This window comes from Pholcus phalangioides, unplaced genomic scaffold, assembly GCF_987345545.1.
Source record: "Pholcus phalangioides strain wild (caught in Gottingen) unplaced genomic scaffold, Ppha-v1.0 ptg000004l_1, whole genome shotgun sequence".
Classification (NCBI taxonomy): domain Eukaryota; kingdom Metazoa; phylum Arthropoda; class Arachnida; order Araneae; family Pholcidae; genus Pholcus; species Pholcus phalangioides.
In genome coordinates, this window is record NW_028301597.1 from 32,260,432 (window position 1) to 32,287,539 (window position 27,108).

The 27,108-nt window shown below is 35.9% G+C and overlaps 1 protein-coding gene across 2 annotated transcripts in view; it reads left to right on the forward strand.

Annotated features, from left to right (window-relative positions):
* Positions 1 to 27,108, forward strand: part of LOC149087100 (nephrin-like) — a 277,872-nt gene that overhangs the window by 181,423 nt on the left and 69,341 nt on the right. For both annotated transcript variants that reach the window (XM_089231349.1, XM_089231348.1), the window contains exon 3: positions 23,692 to 23,742. In XM_089231349.1, the coding sequence (XP_089087475.1) occupies positions 23,692 to 23,742 (51 nt within the window). The remainder of the gene's footprint in view (positions 1 to 23,691; positions 23,743 to 27,108) is intronic.

Sequence of the window (27,108 nt, forward strand, 5' to 3'; positions counted from 1 at the left end):
TACAGATCGCTTTAGTGTCCCGTGGTACAATTCCAGAACACTAAAGCGATCCGTAACACATTTAGAGATCCCTTGAGTGACATGTGACGTAGTTTTAGAGCACTTAAGTGGGTTCCCAGTGCGGTTCTACATCACTCATGTTAGATGAGTGATGTAACCCCCCTCACATCGATGATGACGTAATACTTGAACGGCCCCTAACAGTATTCGAGCATTCAAAGTTAAATTGATGCGGACATCGTTTCCTTGTGAGGATGAAAACCTTGGAAAGACACTGGATGCGGAGAACTGGATGTGGAGAACTGAATCCCGGGGCATCTGTTTCAGAGTAAGGCATGCATTGGACGAGATTTCCTTATTTTCGGTCCCAATATATAAGGGGTATATTCTGATTCGGCTTCTTCTCTCTCACTTTGCTCGTTGTTGTCCTCGTCGTCCCCGGACAGAAATCTCTAGACGGTTCTCATGGATGAGAAGGTGGTTTGGCATTTCCAGTGGCGGCTGTTTTCGGGGGTGCTGGGGGGGGGGGATAATGCTCCAGGGAAAGAGAAGATAATGGTGGGTTTTATCAGCGCCCGTGAACGATTCACATCAATAACCGGAGCATACATACATACAGTATGAGGCGCGTGCGCGTTATCTTCGACAGACAGCAGCAGCACCAAGGGAAAGAGAGAGAGGCTTTTCCTTTGCTTTTGCATGCAGGCCGAGCCGTATAGTGTTTGCAGGATATGCTGCCAGTCCCTCGTCATTTCGCGCTGTTATTAGCTAGAAGAGAAGCGTATTTCAAATTTCGCTCTTGTTCTCCATTTCTCAGTATAAAAGAGGACTTCCCAAACGCATACACATATTTCTCTCTCTCTTCAAGGGATCTGGTTCGAAATTAATTTAATCCTCTTTCTGTAAGCATGGACGAGTATTCCAAAATCATTGTGAGGAAGGGAACAATGCGTTTCTGTTTTATCAATAAGCAAAATTCTGTTTAAATGACGCTGGGAGGAATATCAAATCTGCTGATGATATGCAAGAATATGCAACTAATCTGGATATCGTTACACGTTCATGAATGCATCCTGCTTGACACTTGTTAAATGTTATTTTCGTAACTAACATTTGTTTTAATTTTCGATGACATCATAAAAATTAATTCAAACACAAATACAAACACAAAAGTCTCAACAGGCACGTTGCCACGTTGCGGTTGGCTGAAGAAAGATGTCCATAAAAGAAAGGATGTCAAATATACCTAAAACAAATTTATTAAAAACCAGCTTATACCCGTTGCTGCGATCTCAGAAGAAAGTAAATTCAAGGAAACTCGTTATCACATAACATTCAATTTACATTGTGTCATTTTTATTGGAACTTATTCATTTTCATATGGAAAACATTTCAAAGCGTCGTTTTAATTCTATTTATTTATTAGAGTGCTTGTGGATACACGATATTATTTTTGTTTTTCCGTCTGGTACGTACACGAATAAATCAGAAGGTTTTCCGACCGACATACAGTTGTCCATGTGAGAAGCACGGATTCTCCAAATCTAGCCCACACACTTGCAGCGATTGTCCTTGTGCTTTGTTGATGGTCATTGCAAAAGCGAGTCACACCGGAAACTGTAAACGTTTGAATTCAAATGCCAAATCTGTTAGGATCATTGGAATACGTGGCAACAATACATCTTCCCCCTTGAATTTCTCATTCAAAATTGTAGCTCGATGGCATTGTTCATCATCTTTTTCACCGAAAGTCTTGTACCGTTGCAAAGTCGTGGTGGATTGATGTTTCGGTGAAGAATGATAGGCACGCCAATTTTCAATGTTAAAATGTGTGGTGGCATACTTGGCAAATCGAGTGAATTCAAGAATTCCGTTGGGTAATTGACAACTTCGTATTGATTCATCACAGTATCGATGGACGTATACGTTGTCGCTTCGCCTGGTATTCCGTTTTGAACGCTAAAATTGATGGTATTGACATCGTTGTTCGTAGCTGCTAATATAGCACGTGCACTGAGCCACTGATGATTTTTATAATTCCGCGCTATATTTGGGAAAACATTTTGAATCAATTCGTCTTTGGTTGATGTCATCTTACAAAAGTTTGTTGGCAATGTGTAGATCTGTCGATTGCCATCTTCCCATTCCCAATATCCAGCAATTCTTTTGTGAAAGGTTCGGCGGATGCATCATTTTGTAGTTGAACACGCATATTGGTTTTCAAAGTCAATTTCTCTACATGTCGACATAGAACTGATGATTTGAGACATGCATTAAGTTCATCAGCAGGTTTTGAACGTGGTATGACTTGCAGAGTTTGTCGAAAATCACCAGACAATAAAATGAGGGCTCCACCGAAGGGCTGCTCATTTCCCCTCAAATCTTGCAGTGTACGATCGAGCGCTTCCAATGCTTTTTTGTGAGACATTGTGCACATTCGTCCCATATGATAAGTTCACATGTTTGGTGAACTTTCTCCATTCCGGAATTTTTGGTGATATTGCATGTTGGCGTCTCGGTGGTTTGCAAATCAAACGGCAATTTCAGTGCTTAATGCGCTGATCGACCACCATCAAAAAGTGTTGCCGCAATTGCAGATGATGCAATTGCCAGTGTAATTTTAAAATAAAACATAAATCGCCGTTGTCTGTAATCATGTTTCTATCTTTCGCCACCTGAAACTTGGTAAAGGCCAAAATACTGATTTGTCTCTAACTTTTCGTTTGTTTAATTGAAGTAGAAACGCGCACATTATGTTTATATGTACAGCCCTTTAGTCAAAAAATAAAGCTAAGTCGGTGTCGCAGATTGATGTTCCAATGAGTTTTGCTGCCACCACTTCACATTTCATTGTAGCTGATCTGTGGTATACGCATGCGTGGCCACGAGGGCTTGTTATTCTGCCAAGACGATCAAAAACTTAAACTATTTTTTTTATATTTTTGTAAAGGAAATATCGAAAGGCTAAATACGAAAGATCAATTAGATACCTTTATCAGTTATTTTAATAAATTTCTGTTGAATTATTTGTTTTTTGAAAGTTAATAACAAAACATTTTCCTGGAAGAAAATGCTTGTGGAACCCCCCCCCCCCCACCCCTCCGAAATCTTTTGGGATCGCTCCTGCGTACGCCCTGGGTCTCATGGAAATCATTATGAAGGCTATGGACAAATCTGGACCAGGTTTCTCGCACCTGAAGGAAAAATTAAAAAAAAATTAAATGAGCCAAAACTAAAAGAAGGAGTATCTGTAGGTCCTCGAATAAGGAAACTATCGAGCGATTTTATTTTAACATAGAACTCGTTGCATGGTAGTCATTCACATCTGAATGAAGGGGTTTTTAGGGAGCCACAAAGAAGAAAATAACCAACAGCTTATTCAAGAACTGCTACACTTGTTCTCATTGTGCGCACAGGAAGAACAAAAACAAAGATTCCACCAAGCCATTCAAAGACATTATATGGAGAAGGCCGGTGAGACCCTTGAGGCCAGTGATGAGTGATTATTGTTGGCTTTTAAGCAGAAAGAAGACAACAACGGCAAAAACATATATATATTTCTTAAATACTGGAAAAATGCGTATAAATTTCGTTTTGTGTACGTGCATGATTGATATTATTTGTACGTGTAAGAAGGGAAAGAAATGATTGCTTTTTCATATATCACGATGCACGGATATGATAATATAACAATCGTAATAAATATACGTATTATAATTTGCAATTAAGAATATGTCAATTATCTACATTTTCAACATGTGTAATTTTGTTCTTTCTCTTTGTAAAACATCTTTTCCAAAGTGTAATTTTTTGATATGTAAAAAATTCCTTTATTTTATCGTGAAAATTTGAAGAACAAAAATTAAGAATTAAGATTTTTGATTACATTTATTTTTAATGCATTTTTTGAGTATCAAAAGTGCAAAAAAACATCTTGAAAATTCCAAATAAATGAATGATCGAGGTGGAAGGAGTTAAATAAATTTATCAACGTTGAATGAACGTATTCTCTGCACTCTACAAAGCAACATCCACGTACCAGGATTAATCTAGATTCTCAATCAACATGTTAGGTGCATCCGCTAACTTTACTTCCTACCTTTCTTTTTTTAAATTTAAATTGGGCAACCCGTACGTGACATTAACGAACAAGACAACTCAACTAATTTGCATTGAAATACGTCCCCGCAATCCAAAAAAAATAAATTAACATACACAAATTCGTACTCTGCATATGTCATACAGTGAAAGTACCCAAGTCACCGGGAAAATTTTCCGAAACCTCACCCTTCTCTAGAAATCTCGTTGTTCATAAGTTATAGAAGTTTCTATTTGTACCGCATTTCTCAATTTAGTCACTGTCATAAAAGTGTGTTCCGCCATTAAATAGCCCTCCATACGTCTTTTTTTTCACGATATCGTTGAGGTAAGAGAAGAGAAATTTAAAAAAAATGAACAAGAAGTTTCCTGGAAGCATAATTACATTTGACATGTTGAATAACCGGTGGAATGAAAATGAGAAGAAAAAAAAAACAATCTGGGAAATTAATTACTTGAAATGCGCATCAAAATAATTCTCGTAATGCGTGCGTAATGTACCCGGGGCATCCAGCAGTTTTTGTAGGAGCAAAATGAAAAATAACATCTCGCTTGTCTCTTTCGGTTCTGAACCCACCTTAACGTCGCCAAAAGGGTAACATCTCGCAGCCGTCTGTCTCTGACGTGGCCACGATCAATAGCAAACAAATGGCTTTGTTTCATTCCTTTTTTCGCTATTTTTATGTATTTTCACTATTACTTTGTTTTTTTTTTAAAGTGTTTGGAACTCCTCTTTCGTTCCGGGAAACATGGAACCCATGTGTGTGTGTGTGCCTTTTATAAATATATAACAGTTTATTTATTCATTCTTTAGAATTTCTTTTCAAACAATACGCTTCTCTTCTTTCTTTGAAAATTTAGAATGTAATATGGTGGGTTTCCTTTTGGATATAAATGATTTTTCTGAATCTTATCTACAATGATGTCTGTGGGCCTATGTCTCGTTCTTATTTCGAATGATATTTTACTGATTCATCGTGTCTCTTATGCATGCTGGAAAATGTTTGTTTTTTTTGACTGATTATTGACTTCTCTATGAAAAGAAGGATGACAACAAATATTGTATTTCGAAATATATCTTTTAAAATGTGAATGATGATGAATGCGACATAATTTATTGGAAGAGTTTTTTGTGAAACGAATGGTTACCAAAAATAATTTTCCCTTACTCTTTTTATAACAACGGTATGTGAACAAATGCTGTAAGTAAGCAATATATCCTTCAAAATAACTGTATGTAAACAATACGAGTTTCAAGAATACTGTAAATAGCAATACGTGATTCAACAAACGTTATAAGTAACAATATTTATTTCAACAAATGCTTTAAGTAACAATATGTGTTTCAACAAATGCTTTAAGTAACAATATGTGTTTCAACAATGCTATAGATAACAATATGTGTTTCAACAATGCAATGGATAACAATATATGTTTCAACAATGCAATGGATAACGAATGTTTCAACAATGCAATGGATAACGAATGTTTCAACAATGCAATGGATAACAATATATGTTTCAACAATGCTATAGATAACGAAATGTGTTTCAACAATACTATGAATTGCAATATTGGTTTTGTTCAATGTGAGATAAGTTCAATTTACATTAGCATGTTTCCAGTATGAAAGCTGAGTAAGATATGCTGAGTAAAGCAGAATGTGGCAACATCGATTGTAGTTTCAGTGTGATTGGAGCTTCCAGAGAGGAAGCTCCAGAGAGGACAGCAAATTCACGAGTTTTCTGTCAGGAGAGTTTTCTTTAATCTGTGAACCCAATGAACATGTCAAGGCATTTTCAACAGTTGTGATGAATAGAAGGGTCAATAACGACTGTGTTTCAAAAGTGCTGAAATGCTTCATGAATTTTTTGTGGAAGAGTAAGGCACCCCTTTTGTTCAAAGATTCATGTTTAGTGCAAGTTGACGTTCCAACTTGCACTAGTTTTTTTTTTTTTTTTTTTTTTTTTTTTTTAATAACACACAAACACATATACAAACATATACAGAAACACATTAAACATACACTTTTGACCCCAAGGGACATGCCTGTCCTTCCAGTAGGTCTACAGGGTTTCTCCGTAGATTATTTTTCTTAGCAACAGCCTATTATGGTTTAGGTCGGTTTATAATTGTTCAATATACAGTTTATGAGTTGACAAGAACACGTTGTTCACGACAAGGGCACGTTGACATAGAACACGTGTCATATGCCAACTTGCAGTTTTTTACAACAGCAGAAAAATTGTGTGAAAATAACAACCACCAGCTAAATCGAGCGATCAACCTATTTTCTTGGTGGACATGAAGCTATGAATGTGATGACTTTTTCTTGTATTTTTTGGTTTATTATCCTCGTGATTTGGAACAATAACGAGGATCTATAAACAGTTTGGTCTTTTTTAATATTTATTTATTTATTTACATCCACAAAAGGCTGGTTGCACTTATATTGCGGAGAAGAAAAGAAACAGCACGATAAAAATCAAAAGAAAAATACCAAATCATAGCATACTGTACATACATGGGTGGCATTAAATTAAAATGAATATCTGTTCAAGGAACTCGAAATGTCAAAGCTTGTAATAGTCGTGTGCAAAATAATGCGTACGTCGGTGCAGAAACGAGATCGGGTGGAAGTATATTCCAAGCTCCGCCAACCCGACATAAAGATGAATACTGCAATCGGTTCCACCTCGCAAGTGGAATACGTATGCACAGCTGGTGACTTCTGGTGCGGGAGTTCATAAACTTTATGTTCGATGTAAGAGTCGATGTGTAGGTTAGACCATAGACAATTTTAGACAGCAGTCTCAAGTCGTTGATCAGCCTACGCCATTCTAGAGAATGTTGCCACAAGAGCACAAGAGTTGCAGTCGTTCAGAATATGAGAGATCCGGGAGACTAGGCAGGTACTTCGTGAAACACTTTTGGGTTTTATCAATTTGCTCGATGCACTGGCAATACGTGCTTGAGAAGATTTAAAAAATCGTACTAAAAATTTAGGGGATTCAAAATAAAATTCAAGGTAAAAACTATTCAAATTTGCTAAGCGATTTTATCTATTTGTTTACAGCGTTAAAATCGAGGCAAACTATAATTTACCCTCAATTTATCATTTTAGCTAATAAAAAAAAATCCACTCCAATTAATTAAATTGCTGTGCTGATGTATTGTTGTGTATTGAAAATAAACTAATGTGTAAAACCCATTTACATCTGTATCTATATATATAAAATTGATTTTCTTTTCGTGTGTGTGTATGTTCTCTATACAAATCTAGAATTTTAGATCTATCGTCAAAAAATTGTGCATATATACCAAACGGGACCCGACTTGAACGATAGGTTACTTTAAAAGTTTGTGAGACTTGGGCGAATGCCCGAAATGGGCAAAGCACTATCGGGCAACAATGGTTTCTGGGCCTCAACAATCATTTTCGGAATGTTTATTTTAGTTATCGTGGTTTCCCCTAGAAATGTGTTTCAGACGTGTAGGCTATATAACTTTAAAATGATTTGTCGGTTGCTTAATGTTGTCAATATATTTATAATAGTTTACATGCTTTTGTAATGGTTCTTCCCACTTTTTCAATCCTCCCCGTAATGAGGCTTTTTGAATAGACGTCAGAATCATCATCAGCATCGTTTTGAGGGTCAGGAAAAGGGTGATCCTCATAGAAATCAGTGTTAAAATTGCCGATTGCAGTAGTGCGGAATAGTGGCATTTTCCGCCAATCAATAATTTTAAAAATTGTATTGAATTCTCGATTTTTGAAATATTGAGTTCGCTTAGAGGTACGAATCCCAGGAAATTAAATATGAAGTAATGAGCCGGACCTACATTTGAGTTGGATATCCATGCAATAACATTGATTTCAACTTTTTATTTACACCTTCTCAAGAATGAAAATTAATGTCTCCGTATTGTCTTTTAATATTCAACTGCATAAATTCATATAGTTTAGGTTGTTTTAAAATTAATTATTGGCCCATAAAGTGCATCGAAGAAATTCCACAGCTTTAATTAAACATTTTTTGAAGCAGAAACAGGCAGATGGATAACTTGAAGTTCGGGGGGGGGGGGAAGATCTAAATACCTAGCGCCCCTTAAAAAGGAAAACAATTATTTCCACGTTTCTTTTTAAATCACCATTTGTTTCTTTCTTCAAACGTGCAGGAAGTCGCCATATTGGTTAACTTAGACACAGTTTGTATGCCTCTCAAAGAAAGAGGAAGATATCCCGTGATCCAAAAAGCCTCATTGAAGAAAACCCGGGTAGCGCCGGATATTATAGCTAGTGTTCTAATAATAATATAATACCGATAGCAGACCGTACCTCGCAAACCCAAATCTGTGCACTCTAGGGTTCCAAATTTGTCAGTTTTTTTTGTTTTTTTTTTTAAATTTGAAAACGTTACAATTTTTTCAAGTTTTAAAGTTTTGAAATTTGAAATAAAAATTGACACAATTTCTAGAATTTATAAAATGAGTAGTAAATTGTAGAAATAACGAAAAACCATGCATGCGTAACTTTCAGTGATGTCTTTCAATAAACTGTAATTCCAGTTTCTTGGAACTTGTAAATTTACAACAAGTTTCGGGTACTTTAAAATTTCTAGCAGTTCTTTTGAATCTTCAAATATGCAATTTTTATCATAACCATTTGAGTTGTGACAATGTTTAATAATATTTTTGAGGCTCTAAAATCTGAATCAATACTTCGTAATATGGGAAGAGTTCAGAGAGTACGTGAAAATTATGTGAAACAACGAATTTTGCAAAATAATTTAAACAGATTTTTCACCTTACAAACTAAAAATTCTAACGCCGTTTCATAACAATGCAATAAGAAAATGTTATCAGTTACAATGGAATATAAATTGCATCTTCAAAACATTCACCTTTTTTGTTGCTTTTTGAACATGATGGTGTATACAAGGTGCCCCTGTATAGACGTGCTACTGCGAGTATTATCTTATTAACCGTCTGTCGTAGAGGTATGGTTGAAATTTGAAAAAAAACATTCAAAAATTACCCTGTACCAGTTTTGAGAGTGAAAATACAGTAGATATAACAAAAAAGATCCAAATTTTTATGCGGTCAAATTAGAAAGTCGTTGCCCTTCATCTCCTGAAGCTAACAGAAAAATTCTAGGTTTCCAAGTGCAATGCTCGCAAATATATTTCAATTCAAAAATCGGCGAAAAGTCATGAAATAACAGCAAAAATAAACCGGCTCATCGCTCCTTTCCCTCATTCATGCTGTCCTTTCCAAACATTTTCCGAATTTCAAATCCAAATATTTCAGCGAATATTACACTTAGAAACTTAGAATTTTTTTTGTTGGACTCAGGAGATCAGGGCCGCGACTTTCTAATTGGAAGTTTGAAGACGGGGGAAAGATATAAAAATTTAGATTTTTATTTTATTTCGTCACACACTGTATTGTCATCTCAAAACTGCTACAGAGCAATTTTTAACGCCTTTTGAGCATTTTCTAAATTGAAACTATATCTCTACGAGAGAAGGTTGATGAGATAAAGGCTGCATTAGCACTTACATGACACCCTGTATATGTTCATTGAAATAAGATCAATCCATATTTACAAAAACATCCTAAAATGTCTTCTATAAAATTTGAATGAGAGAGAATCTAGTGCGTTTAAATGGATGTTTCAAGTCCCAGTGAAAGCTTTTAATAAGCTTGTAAATATTCCGTACTTTTCTAAAATTAAGGATATGGTCTATCAAAAGGCTTAGAAATGATAAACACTCCCCGATGCTATCATAGGTCCAATAAGTCCTTTCTTTTGATATTTCATCGACTGTACACGCTAATGGAAATATAATGTTGTCAATTTTCATATTACGCAGCTATCAATTTACACGAGCAACACAGATTATTTTTGCTAGTATCCAATACTTTCGGATCTTAATTAAGAGATTGATAAATTTTCTAGATGCTGGAGAATGAAAGAGAAAGTGCACGCTAAAATGAATTTCTTTGAAATGTGTTTGTATGATTATTATTTTTAATATAAAGTATATTTAAGATGTACTTTTCACTCAGAAATGAAAAAGAAAATAATATTTGAAAATATAAAAAAAAAATACCTTTTCGTTGTTAGAAATGTTTTTGTTATCCAAGAAATTCGGAACTCATATCGTACCATTGAATCGCGGTCGTATTGGTAGTTGAAATAGACCAATCATACAAAGACCAATTCTCTGACCAGAGACCAATCTCTACAAATAAAAAAATATATATATGTATTACGTGTTCTTCTTCGGGAAATAAAGTACAAGGAAAACTGATATACTTAAAAGAAAAATGAGGTTACCACAGATGCGTAATAAGGAAAGGATTAAGGATTGGGTTTGAAGACTTCCTGGAGAGCATCGAATGAGAATTGAAACCAATATTGATAAAATAATTTCTATAAACACAAGACCCAAACAAACTTGAACTCATTTGTGAACGGAAATTGTATCAAATAAAGAAATTCTCATGTTCTTCTCAATGATATTAATGGGTGCAAACAAACTATTCCAAGTTAATCATTAAGCATATGAATAAAAATATGTTTAATGGTGAATACTTTTCAAAGGGTGAATAGGAATGAATAGAAAAACAAAGCTTCCCAAGATGATTGAGAGTTTAAAATGTTTTGAATTGTTTAGAACGGGGTGGCCAACATATATCATGGTGAAGCGCAGTTTCGCAGGCCGCATCAGGGACCGCCGGTATATAAGCTACGTACACAAGGGGAGAGAACTCCGGCATATAAGCCGCCCCAGTATGATTGTTTGCTATAGCATTAGGGGCCGCTGCGGGGTTGAGTGGCCATAGTGACGGCCTCGCATAGCGACGATCCGGGTTCAAACCCCACCGTCACCGCAGTGCTGATCGGTTGAAGTTGGTTTTCTGTGGGTCCCAACTTCGAGGCACGAATGCGAGCTGATCGATCTCCCCGTTAAAAAGCCTCGCCGCAGAGAGCAATAGGCCTACAACAGTATAATGATTAATTCATTACACTTCACTCACTATGAGTTGAGAAAAAAACTCGTAGTTAAAAAAAAATTGATTGCAGATGGTATAGCACCACACATATAACAAGCATTACACTGAAACAAACTTCACAGAAGGTTGACTATACGCACACACACACACTCCAACATGTACCAATTCGTTAGAGGTTTCGCAGAGGAATATAGACGAGGTACATGTCTGGTTCTTTAGTAGTGGTAGTATGGTATCTGGGAGAGGGGCACAAACATTTTTATTGGATCTATTAACTAAACTGGGATGGCCACCAACTGACCAATGAAGTGATTTTTTGCGGTCCGCAACTAGGTAAAATTCTTGGGTATTAAATTGATTTTTTTATCATTTCCACAGCAGACCTGATAAACAGACTATTTACATTCTTCAGTCACGATGCTAATTAGTAGAACTAGGAACTTCAAGCGAAATGCCGTAAATGCCTTTTTTGCCTATTTTCAAACTTTTTTTTTAAATTGCCGTTTTGGATTTTTCTTGTTGTAAATTCTTATTTCGGTATTGTGTTGTGTTCATTCGTGAATTTTAGAGGTCATATTCTGTAGAACTTAGATGTTTTTAGCATTGAGAAAGACCCAATGCAGAAAGACCCCTGATTTTTTTTTTCATTTTGAACCCTTTGTGTCAAAGGGCTCGGTCGATTGCCCTCCAGATGGAAGGGTGTGAATTTTAAGCGTGTTCCAGTAACAAGCCCATTGCCACCCAGTCTGATTTTGTTCATTGTAGACGTTTGAATGGGGGGGGGGGCGTGGAAACTTTTTAAACATGTTATTTAATTAACTAGTCATCATATGTAAAAATTATGTAGAATTTGAGTTAACCATTTGTCTGACTTGCCCGTGTCTGACATGAGTAATTTCTTCCCGAAATTGACTTTGCTCGTGTTGCCCCTTAGCGCTACGCTACCGAAAAGTGAACATTTAATTGAATTTGTACAAATGATATAGAAACGTTCAATAACAATATAATGATATCTAGATGCATAATCGTGTAATCTAACTACACAGATACATTATGCAGTTCAGTTACATAATCTATCTGAAAATTAAAAACGAGATAATTTATATTACATGCAAAAACATTCAAACCACAATTCATAACCTAGGATTTTTAAATTTTAATATTAAGTGTAATTTTCAGTAATTGTCTGTTATTCCTAGTCATAGACATATAAATAGAATGAAAAAAAACACATTTTTTCTGTGAATAAAATTATCAACCTATCAGGTAAGTGGTTAAGAAATCGTAAGATCGGTCAAAAATGTGTCTATGCCTTTGAGAGAGAGGAAGAGTTATATTATCATCATACTGCTTTTTTATAAACCTCTGTATTTGTAGCTGAATGCATATTTGGTGTCCTGCTCACAGTGACGATAATTTTTTGGAAAAGGATGCCGAATCACAATTACATTTCGAAATTACAACCGACTAAGCAAAGCTAACGCCCAATAATTATTCCAAAGAGCAGAAATGTGTCATAGGAGACGGGTTCATACTGCGCCGTTGAACACCAGAGTTGTACACCCAAACACGATGATTTTTTTTCGTGTATCTCAAAAACACAGAAGCAGCCATCTCTAAATTTCGATATAGCAGGTTGGTGGCATCCCACGGTGAAGCGGACTAACACTTTCTCGAACTAAAATACCGATATTCAGTTCCAAGACGGTGACTCAAGTTATATGAATACATGTATCAAAATTCTGGTTTCGTGTAATCTGGTGGACGTACGGGATAACCAGGAAATGGTGCGTGTGCGCATCGTTTAACATCTACAGATATGTTTGGCCCATGTGAAGCTAATCCATTTTATCTTGGTACCGTTACGGATTTTCCCGTGATAGTCAGTACAATTTCTTACCAGACCAGACTCATTTTTTGTCCCTTTGCCCAGCCCTAAGGGAGTGATGTTGAGATTATCAAACGTTCTGAACTTTATCTTTTCCTGAGATTTTATGATTGGGGATTTTTACCCTTCTCTCGAGTTACTTCCTCATGTTCGCTTTTCTAGTTTACTTTTTTTACAGCTAAGTACTTGATGAATATTCTACCAATAGACGGCAGCACATTAGTTTTATATTTTTATTCAAAAGCTTACTGAACCACTCGACTGAAGGGATTTTAATTTTTTTCCGCACAGAAAATGCCAGGTTTATTTTTATTCCCCTCCTATTCACAAGCCTATGACTAGGAATAACAGACAGTTGCAGAAAAACATGACATTTTTTAATTTAAAAATCTTGAAATTTCGATTCACTTATTACATTCTTTCTTAGAAAAAGATATATATATATATATATATATATATATATATATATATTTGTTTTTTTCAAAAGCTTTTACTTGAATTTTTTTTTGCCCGAAATATAAATGGAAGACATTATAAAGAGCTTCGACTGTACAATTATTTTATATGACGGCGCACGTGGCGATCTGCAAGCTACCAAGTAACATGAAATTAAAGAAAAACGAATTCAAAAACAATAATTTTCTCAATTAATTAAACATTCAGTTTCTGTGCATTGAATGTTGTAACGAATTGAATTTTTTTTATAATGTTAGGTGATAAATAACAAAAAGAACTAAAAAAATATTTAATGGGCTCTCAAGTCTTTACGCTACTGAAAGAAAAATAGCGAATACATTCACAAATCTCACTTTAAAGAGACAATACGATATAATAATAAATTGAAAACTTATCCCATTGTGTGATTTAACAATCAATATGATTTCGAAACACAAAAAGGTAAAAGAAAGAAGAAAAGTCTTGGAGGTCACAAGATTCCATAAGCCGATTTCAAAAGCGCTTGTTATTCAGCAATTTCCAAGAAAATCTCGAAAATCGTACACATACATATTATATATAAGCCTTGGAGTATATCCATGCATTCATACCGAGGCAAAAGTTTTTTTAACCGCTATTTTCACGAAATTTCCTTAGCTGACGGTGGATTGTAACAGCCTTAGCCATTTTCCACGAAGTTGCGAAAAAAAAGAGAAGAAAAATAATTCTTTTTTTTCCTCCTTGAAACTGAATTTTCAACGAAAACGAAGCTTAAACTATCAAAAAGACACCGGCGGCACCGCAACAAATTTTCGGTAATCCGATTTGGTTGCCGCAACGCAGACAGCATTGTCGCCAAAAAGAAGAACCTCACGAAGCATGAGGGACTTTTATTATTATTATTATATATTTTTTTTTTAGGACTCTTTCAGTTTGTTACGTTGGCTATGGGTGAGAAAATTGGAATAAAAACTTAGTATAAGAAAAGAATAAACGTACAGCACAACAACATACTCCTCTGCTCATACCACCTCAACAGTTTCCTTTGTAATACCCCTTAACATATAGCAGAAAACTCTCTCTCCATCTTGCAAACTGGCTTTTATTATTTTTGTTTCTAGTAAAAGAAAGGTTTCTTCCAGAAAGGTATATAGTAAAGAGAGAGAGAGGAGGGGAAAAAGAAAATGGAGAAATACAGAAACCAATTCAAATGGAATTTCGACACCGATTTTGAGATTTTCCAAATTCTTACCAACAGTACTTTTGTAAGCCGTTTTTGTTCCTGGTTTTTACAAGATTCGATATTTCTCTTTGCGAATTCTTCTCCTTTGGTAATCCTTTGAACTTGATGCTGCAGGGTGAAAACTGAATGGGTTTTTTTTTTTTTTTTTCGTTTCTTCTCCTTAACCCTAGAAAAATAATAATATTGTATAGGAAGATATAGAAAAAAATACCCATTTTTATATAAAATGTATGAAATAAACTAAAATTGTATATTATGGTTTTTTTTTTCTGCTTTAAATTTTTTATTCGCATCAATTTTGAAGATTATTGGAAGAGGGGGGATTGCTATTGTTATTTTATATAAGGGATTCTCTTTGGTGTTTTTGTTTATTTTTAAATAATATATAACTTTTAGAATGAAAACGAAAATTGTACATAAAAGTAGGAGTTGAAGTACTGTTATATATAAACTCGTGTACAGTGTATGCCGAAAATTTATAATAAATTCCAAAAATTATTGTGAAACCAACCGATAGTCGTATGATATCGAGTGTTTTTTTCATAAAATGTTAGTCGTACCGTCAAAAAAAAAATTGTGGGAGAAATACAGTCCGTACCGCTTATTAGAATAACGGATAATGGTGTCAGTCGGGTATTGTTATCACTTCAGTGAGGAACGGAGCAATATCATAACATGGGAAAAAAATCGTGTTTTTTTTTTTTTTGTTTTCGGTTGTCTGGATTACGATGATGCTATTAAATTTTTTCAATTCGAAAGTGTTTTTTTGTGTAATCTAAAGCTAATTTTTTCGTGTGAGTTATCGTTATCCGGCTGTAAGACTATGTGGGAGGCTAGAAGGTGTTCTTCCCCCCCCCCCGCCTTGTTGACAAACATTTCCGTACTTAATGTCGTAATCAGTACATGCTATTCGCTGCAGTTCATATTCATGAGGAGTTGCTTTTGCACTGGCCTTGTAAGTCATATGTATGGCGTGAAAAAAAACTCTTTGCTTCGGTTCTTAATCAGTTTCTTTCCGTTGACCACAAATTTCAAATCTCTTTTCCCGAGAGACATTCTTAAGGTATCTATGAAAAAAGTTTTGTTTACATTACAAAAATAATTTTATGTAGTAATTCATGATGTACATTACACATTTCCATTTAAACGCTTCAGAATGGCTGGAAAAAAAAATGCAGAAAAAAAGGGAGGTCCCGTTTTAGAATGGAATAAAAAGAAAATGGAAACGGTTGAACATCTTGCAACCAATTATATAGGAAAGAAAAAAAGTTACCCCATGTTACTAACACCCGCTTACCACGTGTCCCGTTCGACGAAACGGTATATATGGTCACGGTTTTCGTGAACTAAACTTTTCGGATGTATAAGTAAAATTTGGTTATTATTATCTTTCTTTAAAACTGGGCACATCTCCGGTCTATCGCCATGGGCAATTTACTACCCAGTGAGTTCTACCGGAAGTGTAAGTGTGTGTACACAAGAGTCTGAGTGCGTATCTGTTGCTATGTTAGTTTTCAGTGCTGCCGTATAGATTTAAGAAGTGAAGTGTAATTACTGAATTTTTTATTGACATCAGAAAACCCGAGCCCCGATGTGATCACATTAAGCGATGTAGACTATAGAGTTCAAAGCAGGCTGTTCTGAACTCTACAGCTCAGAACTTCAACGTTTTGATAGTTTGCAAAAATACACTATAATGTGTATTTCCTGCTGTTAGTAGTAGTGAAATGTGCGTTTCTGGGCCGCATAATCTCCTATGGGACACGGAGAATGTCTGTACTTAGTAGTAGAGACATTCGACGTCTCCCATAGGAGCTTCTACGACCCATAAACGCACATTTCACTACTACTGCTGTTAACAGCAGTTTTTGAGTAGCAAAAATTTGACCCAGACCATTTGCAGTTTACATAATACTGTTGTTTATTTTATTTCACCCCACGATATATATATTTTAATTTTATTCCTTGAATTATTGCAATTATCTGAATATGTACATTTTACACTTCATTGACTTACACAAAGTTTGAAAAATAATTTTTCTGACTTAGACGTAAACTGAATATGACTGACATACAGGGGGGGGGGGGGGGTAAAAATTTCGTAGAAACTTTAAAAATTTATAAAAACCGGAAAAATAACCGAAATTAAAACGGTTTGCTAGGTTAGCATCGCTTGGTCACGGGAATTTTTTTGACAGGGAAAGACTCAAAAAACAGCTGATAGATGGCGCTGATGTACACAAGTCAGAGAAAAGATACGCAATTAACAAAAAGATTCCCTCCACATGATTTATTACAGCAGTATGTGTTCCATATGACCACCACCACAGGGGATAACGCATTGCAGGCAAGTCACAAATCCAGCAACGGCAGAGTGCAGTAGGTCCGTACGTATGCATGACACCTGTCGGCGGATTGCATCTTTCAGTTCCGACAGATTGGATGGATGGGATCGATACCTCCCGGATTTCAAATATCCTCATAACCAGAAGTCTGCCGGTGTCAAATCTGGAGACCGAGGAGGTCATGGCAACCTGCAAAGCCTGCTAATGATTTTGTCTTCCCCGAACGTCTGTATCAGGAATGCCTTGACCGGAGTAGCAGTGTGACTACTTGCTCCATCTTGCATAAACGTGACGGTAGAAAGCTCATCTCTTTCACGCAAACACGACACGACCTTCTCGCGCAGAAGTGTTAAATAACGCTGCGCATTCACCGTAGGCGTTTTCCACCCATTTGCTGGGCACTGCATTTCAAACAAGAAGGGTCGTATGATAAACGAACCTGTCAACCCACGCCACACTGTCACTTTTGAGGAATGCGATGGTTTCTGCGTGTACTCACGTGGATTAGACGTCACCATGAAGCGAAAAATGAGCTTCATCTGTCCACAAGATGTTAAAGACCCAGGTGGGATTCTGTTCGATTTTGGAGAAAGCCAACCTCGCGTATGCTACCCTGTGGGCAGTATCCGCTGGTGAAAGTTCATGGCACGACTGCAATCTGTATAGGTACAGTTCAAGGATTCCTTGAAGAATATTGAGTATCAAGGATGGTGGCAGCTTCCCGAGCACTGCTGGTCGTTGCAGCTGATTTGGATGGTAACACTTCTATTTCGGCTGCAACACGAGGTGAACGTGGCTGCCTTAAACATGGTCGTTCGGCTCTTACACGATCCTTCCGCGTTTCCTCAAACCGCTCAACAAGCTTTATGAGGCCTGTCGCTTCGAATAAATTTGTCGCAGTGAGCAAAACACCAAATGTACGTCCAGCTAAAAATACAGAGGCCGCAACAGCAATATATCAAACAAAGTTCGTGAAACCATCTTTGAAATAGATTGTTCTCAACAAGATGAGAAACACAGTCTTTTGGAACACAATGATTGTATTCCAAAAGACAATATGTGATGAGGACATAGTAAACTATTTTCGTCACTAGCAATAATGAATATAAATATTCTGTTGTGGGAGCCAATAGATAAAATAATGTCACAAATTTAGTTTAATACATAGTACTTTTATCTTGTCGGGGGGCAGCACAAAATCCCAACTCTCCGGACAGCTGTTGGACACTTGTATCATATCCGAATTATTTTTTAAGTTAATAGAGTGTTTTTGGTACGTTATATCCAAGGTATATCTTTTATACGCAGTATGTAAAGATGGAGATGAAAATACATGGAAGTATGCGAATAGTTTAAAAATCGGGGATTACAGAACCGTATGTTATGTCCAGGGTATGTTTTAAGTGTACTCGACTGTAAATTATTTTAATAACTACATGAATCCGATGATAATAAAGACTAAATTATTGAAATTGTGCTGGCGTATCCTAATATTGATATATGTATCATATAGTTCGGATAGTGTTATAGGCGTCTGTTAGATAACAGATAAAGTGAGTGTAGATGTAAGTTTCGCTAGAAATACCCACGTTTATCGGAACGTATGGATTTATAATAGAAAATTTAGGAAGCTTATTATAATTAATTGTGATAGTCATTGTGACCACAGTCAATTATCGCAACATAATTTAGAAGTCATAAAAATCACTTTAATTCTTGGTATCAAAAATTCAGCAAGCATTGTTGAAAGTAGGTTGAAAAACGGGAAATTTTATAGATGAAATTGGGACTGCCAAAATTACGCGGATGTCCCGTAGCATACGTCATATATGACCACTCTTTCTACTTTTCTGGTCCACGAGCGGCTGAAATACAGCAAATCTGGCCCCGCCGACTGAAAATATTAGGCAACTCTAGTCTAAATGATTCTCATCGTCACTATCTAATGGGTTAGCTATTTATATGTTCTCCCCATTTTTTTTTCTATGGTGTATGCAACAAGAATGATGAGAAAATTAATCGTAATGGATCGATTTTACAGCTCACTGAAGAACCATGGGAATGTTTTGCTGATTCAGTAATGATCAATAATGCATTTTTCCGCTCAATAAGGACAGAAATCCCATTGGTAACGGAGGATTACGGATTAGTATATATATTGCAGGGGTTTTTTTTTTTGTTTTCTTTTCCAAGCTGATGTTCGCGATATAAAGAAAATTTACTATGGTGGAATATAATTTAGCGGTGCTTGTCCTGGAAATAGCCTTTTTCTTGTCGCGTAATTCACTTCGTTTTGGGAATAGATACAGAAAAAATACCCGACTTGAATTGTCGGGAAATGGACAGTAGAAACGTTTTGGTTTCTGTAGGCAATAAAAAGCATTTATTTGGAAAGGGTATGAGTACAATACGTCGCTGTTCAGAGATTGATGAATTTTATTTTGTTTTGAAAATTTTATGGGATTGTATTGTTGGCTGAGAAAATTCATGGATCTCTCTTTCCCTCCCTCTCTGTACTATCGCCATCTGGAAATGATTTTCTGAATTTATTGAGGTTGCAGTCCCTACTTCAGGCGTATGCATCTGCGTTATAAGGGGTCATTAGGCTGATTGCGAGAGAACGGAGGTTTAATTTCAGATTCAGATCAGCGAACTTTTCTTTTTAAGTCTGTTTTGGCTATTATATTTAAAAGTATTTTTATATATATATATATAGTTGCGATAACTATTATAATACTTCTATTTATCGCATAATATATTGATTTTACTTATCAACTGCTCAATTGCATAGAGTAACATTTTGATGAAGTTTGGCTCATCTTTGTGTATTTTACTATTCTGATGGTAGCATTTATCGGACTGTGTGTGTGTGTGTTTTTTTTTTCCTATTAACTTACAAGCACTTCACATCTATACAAACACGCAGAAACTTGTCTATAACCCCCTTCATAGCTAGCAAGAGCAGTCTGTAAGTCGCCAGGCAGCCCCTTTGGGCTGGGCAGCGACGAGAAAAATTAAATTCTGTCTGTCTGTCTGACTACTAACAGACAGGATTTGTTAAAACTCTTAAATTAGCAAACTTGGCGATATACTGTTGCCAAACGAGAAATGCGAAGCTACGGCGCGAATCATGCAGTTATTTCTGGAACGTTAGTTTCCTGCCCGTCTGGTGGCGCCGCCAATTCGGAAACTGTAAGATGGAGTTTTCTGGAATCTTCTTTTTCTCGAAGGTTCGACCGTATCTATAAAAAAGCGATGTGATCACAAGAGAGTCGTCAGTGTTGTTGGAATTTATCCTCAACGCGAAATTCTTATTTGTAGTTAATTCTAGTTAACAGTTGTAATTAGCTGTTGTCTGTGAAGAAATCTGTGACGTCCTGCCAATTGTTTCATCCTCTGATAATTTCCAGGACTTGTGAGACATTATCCCGAACAATATTTATTGCAAATGACTCTGAGCTGATTTAGATATGGATTGGTTGAACTTTCTGCAAAGAGTAAGGCCGCAATCGTGACAATACTTTCTAGGAATCAAGATTCTTTTATTGGCAATAATTATATTTTTAAGGTAACATTGATATTAATAACTGGAGCTTTGAAGTTCATATTGATCCGATAAAATCAAAAACTGTCTTGATACTGATATGACAAAACTTATAAATTAGCATAAGTTATAAGCATTATAACTTATCCTTTCTAAACTTTTCCATGTCGAAGACATTCTCCAGAATCACTTCCTCAGAGACTCTTCACTCTGAAGCACCGAAAGTTTTCCTCCTCACCGATCTGCTCAAAGATTTGAAGGTCTCGTCTTTGTATTCCTACATAACAAACTAGCTGGAAACTACGTCGAAAAACAAGGTCATGTCGCCACATCTCCGAGGTTTTGAGACAAGAGCATCATAACTTCCAATTATAATGATTCTGACTTTCTGTAATATCTAAGGCCAAAAAAACATACATACAAGATACGTGCCCGAATTTTGAAAAATATGTGTGCGCTTGTGTACATATATGTATATATACAGGGTGATAGATAGATACATAGGACAGCTCACAGCGCCGGACTGATGGAAAGCACCTTACTTCCGATACCTCAAAAGAGGCAGAGTGTGGTTGGGTGATTATAATTAAAATTACCGTGCCTTGAAAAGGTTTTCCCAAAACCTACTCATCCGAATATAGCCAAATTTTCAGGCTCATGGGCAGAGTGATTGAACAAACTTCTATGCAATAAAAATTAGTTCAATGTTTGACCACCAGTTCAAAAGTGGTGCTTTCTTATTGCATTTCCCTTTCTCCCATGGTCCATATAGCGAATATATCAACTTTTAATGAAATGAGGGAGCGGGCCACGAAAACGGCGCTACATGGGTCTGAATAGTGCCGGTGTACCGACATGCACGACATTTGTTTCAGAAGTGTCAATATACTCTGTGTTGCGTCCGTTCTGGCGGACGCATTCCATTGAAACTTTGTATGTACGCTTTATGGGACATGGGAAGAAAAGTAAATGAAATAAAAAAGTGCCACTTTTTCACCTCATGCTAAAAAAAAAAAATCTAACTATTTTTTATTGCATAAATCCCTCTCCCGTGTTCTCATTAAGATATCCTGAAAATATGACTGGATGAACGAACGCCAGAATTTGCCACCGGACTTATCTCTGGAACACTTTATTTTGAATAAAAAAAAACAATAGTAAACACATAGCAAATTTTGGCAATATATTTTGTCGGAGAATTGGGTACCGTCGCGATTAACAAATTTTGTGATGATTACAGACCAGATGGGGTTGGGAGTGGGTGAAGCGTTCCGGAGTTTCGTCAAGGATTAATGTACACATATTCGAATGAAGGCATATTTTAGTATGAAAGTAAATGAAAATATGGCTGAGTTCGGATGAATGGTTTTTGAGAAAAAATATTCAGATATGGGAACTTTTTTTGAATTATAATCAACCTGTATATTTGTAAGTGTTTAAACGTTCATTAGTTCACCTTCTTTCAAGACAATGCTTGAGACAGCTTTACCGATATGTGATGAACTAATGGATATAAGACAATCTTCCGCAACAAAATCTTATTTTCTTTTTTCTCGATTGTTTCCCTTCATATATTGACATTGTATGCTATATTTTATGGCAGTGTAATATTGTGTTATTCCAGATGAAGGAGAATAGGGGTCTTTTTGTGTGCTATGCATAACGGTCACGGAAAGATATTCATGAAATCCGTGTCTGCGCCAGAATACGGTATAGTGCGATGATAACTATCTCTAAAGTGATGAATCTACACCACGCATGTTCAAAATTATGCTAAGAATGATGCCAATCCAAAACGGCAGATAAAATATCTACTGTATTATACGGTTGAAATTCCTTATGCGAGCAATTTTCAGCTGTAACGATAGACCATATTTTGTGCCGTTGTGTAGTCGTGTAATCATAGTGATTGAACCGCATCGGGGAAAAAACGGTTTCGAACCACCGCCTGCACAGTAGTGGTCGACTGTTGTTGGTTTTTTGTGGATCCAAACTTCGCAGCGCAAATTCGCGCGAGAGCCAATCTCTTCGTTAAAAAAGTCTCGCCACTGAGGGCAATGAACCTACAATGATAAAAATATCAATTTCATTTGTCTTTAGTTTGAATTAAAAAAAAAGACGATAGCAATGAAATTTACGCACACAATACTACATATGTACTGAGACACTTGGGTAGTGCACACTTCCGACAAAATTGATTCGGTAGTAAATTTCCCATATCGATTGATCGGAGATGTGCTTGTTTCGAAAAAAATAATAATGGTAAAAGTGCTTGTGTAATCTGTTCCTTCTCCAGGCACAATATGGCATCCTCATAATATCTTTCCATCATCACTCTTATCCTTTCTTTTTGTTTAATTATCCTATTTTATATTTTTTAAACGACTTGTATAATGCCAAAGTCACGCTCGTCTCAACGCTTGCTCAAATACATTCCAAATTTGACTATGGGTAAAGATTTTGAAATCTCAACTGTTGGCATTAGCCATCAAATGTTAGAGGTTGGAAGAAGGGAATTGGATGACTGGTCGAAGGGAACGACCAGGAACTTTCAGCCTAAGTCAAAGGAGCAGCCTTCCTTCCAGATCTTCTAATCAGTCTTTCCACACATTGATTGAAGAACGCCATCAGTCCCAACACACGTTGGCGTATAAAATTACTCTAGAGGCAAATATATGTCAAGGAGCATTGAGCCAGGCTGGGCCAATGTGTAGCCAGCCTTCGCCGCTGCTGCTTCTTTGCATCAGGAGAAGGCAAGTATTGGAACCAAATATTTCCGAATGATTCCTCAAGGCAAAAAGAAAGGTAAAAGAAGAGGTAAAAAAAAAAGATCGAACACCATTTCCCTCCTCGGTTTGGAAACGCAATTAAGGATTCCGCTCTCGGCATCTTTCTGCAGCTGAAGAACGAGTTTTATATTCCAGACAGACGAGGTTGGACTGAGATCTAAGCCCCCCGCCCCCTTTTGCGATGTGCTGAGAACGCACACATCCACGAGCTTCCGAAAATACTTATTACAGTTGATTGATATAATTATTAATTTACATATTTGTGTAAGAGAGAAAACAATTCCTTCGTTTTTCAATAATGATATTTTTCTCCTCTTTTTCATTAGGTATACCAGGTATAAAACTGAGAAGTATGAACATCGAAGAAGATAATTTACGTGAGTGATATTTCATGCATCTATTTATATTCCAACGTAATATTCAAAAATATGTAATCACAAAAAATATACTTTTTTTTAAATTTTTAATTAACAATTCATATCCTTCTTATAAATATCCCTTTTTATAAAAAAAAAAATGAAATTCGGAACTCGTTATTTCTCAATGTTTCATGTTATCATATCCATCTTTTTTGATGAAAAATAATTGTAAAATGGTTCTCTTCTAAATTCTAATTATTTTGTATTCTAAAATACTCCAGTATAGGGTAGGTTCAAACACCCCAATGACGCGTACCATAACGAAACGAGATTACTCGAAGCTACTCAAACTAATATGTGCTTCCTCCTTTCCTTTAATCTCATAAGTACTGTGGAACATTAATCACTAATGAAATTTAAACGAACTTAAGCCACCAATTTAAAACGCATAACAACATAATCACGTCCCTCCCCTTAGATAATGCATTTTCTATTACATGAAATGATTGATCAAGTTTCTGAGAACAAAATACCATATCCTGTTTATTAAAAATGCTTTTAAAACACGCGGATTTAAGGATTAAATTATAATTTGCATGAGCTCTTCAAACGGTCTATGAATAGATTCTTTTAGCAAATGGCAACAAATATGTATCATAATAAATATGCTGTACAGGTTTATTCGTGCATTCGTCCAATAATTGCGTCTGAATCGTGCATAATTGTTAAATTTCAAGTGAACATGCATTGAATGGCTCCCCGCTCGAGTTGTTTTCCTCTCTCTCTCTTCCGTTATTACGTATTCTTGCAGAGTAGTACCACAAATATGCAGGTGAACAATTCTGAACAATCCATAATTTCTTAATCAGCTGGGGGGATTTTGATGGCCGTGTGCCGAGATGAATTACTCGGATTCAGGAACAGGACAGATTTCCCGAGCGACGTAATTCACGTGTTAAAGAGGAGGACACCCCCGTTTTATTAGAAACAATAATTGCAATGTTGGAGTTTCGAAAGCTGTATCGATGACATAAACATCAGGTTTCTACGACAGCCAGTCCTGTTTTGATAAGGATCCCGTCATCGTAAAATGGACATCCCGCTGAAGGATTTTACGAAATTACGAAACAATCCACGTCACTATCGCCCATGCTTCCTAAATTTGCTAGGATAAATCCATACGTTTCGATAAACGTGGATATTTCTAGCGAAACTTACATCTACACTCAGTTTATCTGTTATCTAACAGACGCCTATAACACTATCCGAACTATATGATACATATATCAATATTAGGATACGCCAGCGCAATTTCATTAATTTAGTCTTTATTATCATCGGATTCATGTAGTTATTAAAATAATTTACAGTCGAGTACACTTATAACATACATGGAGAGAAGTTTGTGAATGGTTTAAAAATCGGGGATTACAGAACCGTATGTTATGTCCGAGTAACATAGGACATAACATACGGTTCTGTAATCCCCGATTTTTAAACCATTCACAAACTTATCTCCATGTATTTTCATCTCTATTTCTACATACTCCGTTTAAAAGATATACCTTGGATATAACGTACCAAAAACACTCTATTAACTTAAAAAATAATTCGGATATGATACAAGTGTCCAACAGCTGTCCGGCGAGTCGATATTGTGCTGCCCCCCGGCAAGATAAAAGTACTATGTATTAAACTAAATTTGTGACATTATTTTATCTATTGGATCCCACAACAGAATATTTATATTCATTATTTTTTCTAGTGACGAAAATAGTTTACTATGTCCTCATCACATATAGTCTTTTGGAACACTAAGATTGTTCCACTACTTTGTTTGCAATATTGCTGTTGTGGCCTCGGTATTTTTACATTTGGTGCTCTGCTCACTGCAAAGAAATTTATTCGAAGTGGTTGCCAACTTAATATCTTGAAACTTAACCGACTATCTATAAGCTACGCAGACTCTAATAATTCTAAAGGGCTAAAATGTGTCTTACTTGACAGCGGGGTTGATATTGGACTGTTGACCAAGGAATTTTACACCTGAACGTAGTGATTATGTGCGTCGCAAACAGAGAAGCATTCATATTTAAATTTCTGCACGGCAGGTTGATGGTTTGCACCACCATGACACTTCTTTAAACCGAACCACCGATATCACGGTTGAAGTAGATGACTCATGTATAATGAGTTCATGTCACTAATCTGGTTCGGTATAATTTTAAAATCTTATCAGGATTTCTACTTAAAATATAATTTTAAGGATGTACAGGAGCACCAAAGAATGATGCACGTTCGTGTATCCTTTCACATCTACAAGTAGTCTGTGTGGTCCATGCGAAGCTAGTCCATCCCATCTTGTTACTATCACGTGTTTATTCATTCCAGACATCCCCGAAATATATATATATATATTGCACCATTTACTTATGAGTAATTTTAATTGCCCAGCTATAAAATACAAAATTTATTGTTTTGTTGTTTCTTTTAATAAATTTCCATATAACAATTGAATAAATTACAATTTCACAGCACAAAATACGTTATTCATTGCAATCGTAGTAAGTGAAAATGATCCCATGGACCCCTTGTAAAGTACTCACGGACCTGCAGGTGTCCGCGGAATAGAGGTTCGAATTATTGATATGTTGCATGCAAGTGATATCTTGATGTTTTTGTTGTTTTTTTCACAGAAAGCCGTGAGAATTTTTATAATAATTTATTACTGCACTAATTGCATCAACGACGGAAAATTGTTACCAGTTAGTAACGAATATAACCTATTGTAACAATTTTGTGTTATTTATTCTACGTCTTTATATATAATTAGAAACTACATTGAATATGCTCTTCAAGTTATTGAATTCTTTTTCTTGGATCCGATAACATGCGTCCATGTTCTCTTCATTCTGTTTGTACTGTACTTCAATAAATTTCAAAAATTTATTTAAAGATATCAACCAAGAACTATATTCTTGCAGCATTATTTAAACCTGCTGCATAAACTTATTTTGTCTAGGACAATCTCAATAAAGCACTTTATGTATATTATACAACTGCTATGCATGCTAGTTCTAAGACATTGCTTATAACATACACGTATATATATAGGTTATAGCCATACACTTCTCCAATCATCGAGGGACTACGCCATAGGCAAACTCAACTGCATTCGTAAAGAATGTGGATATCACGATGAAAAAGTATCACCGTATAAGCCTCAAGATAAAAAAAAAACCTCAATAACTCAACATTAGTCATAAATAAGAGAAAAAATGACATTATCACCACATATTTGACATGTAGACATATTTCATTTATCGTGAATAAACCGAATTATTATTCTTTCCCCATATTGTCTGTGTCATTTCTTCGGCCAGT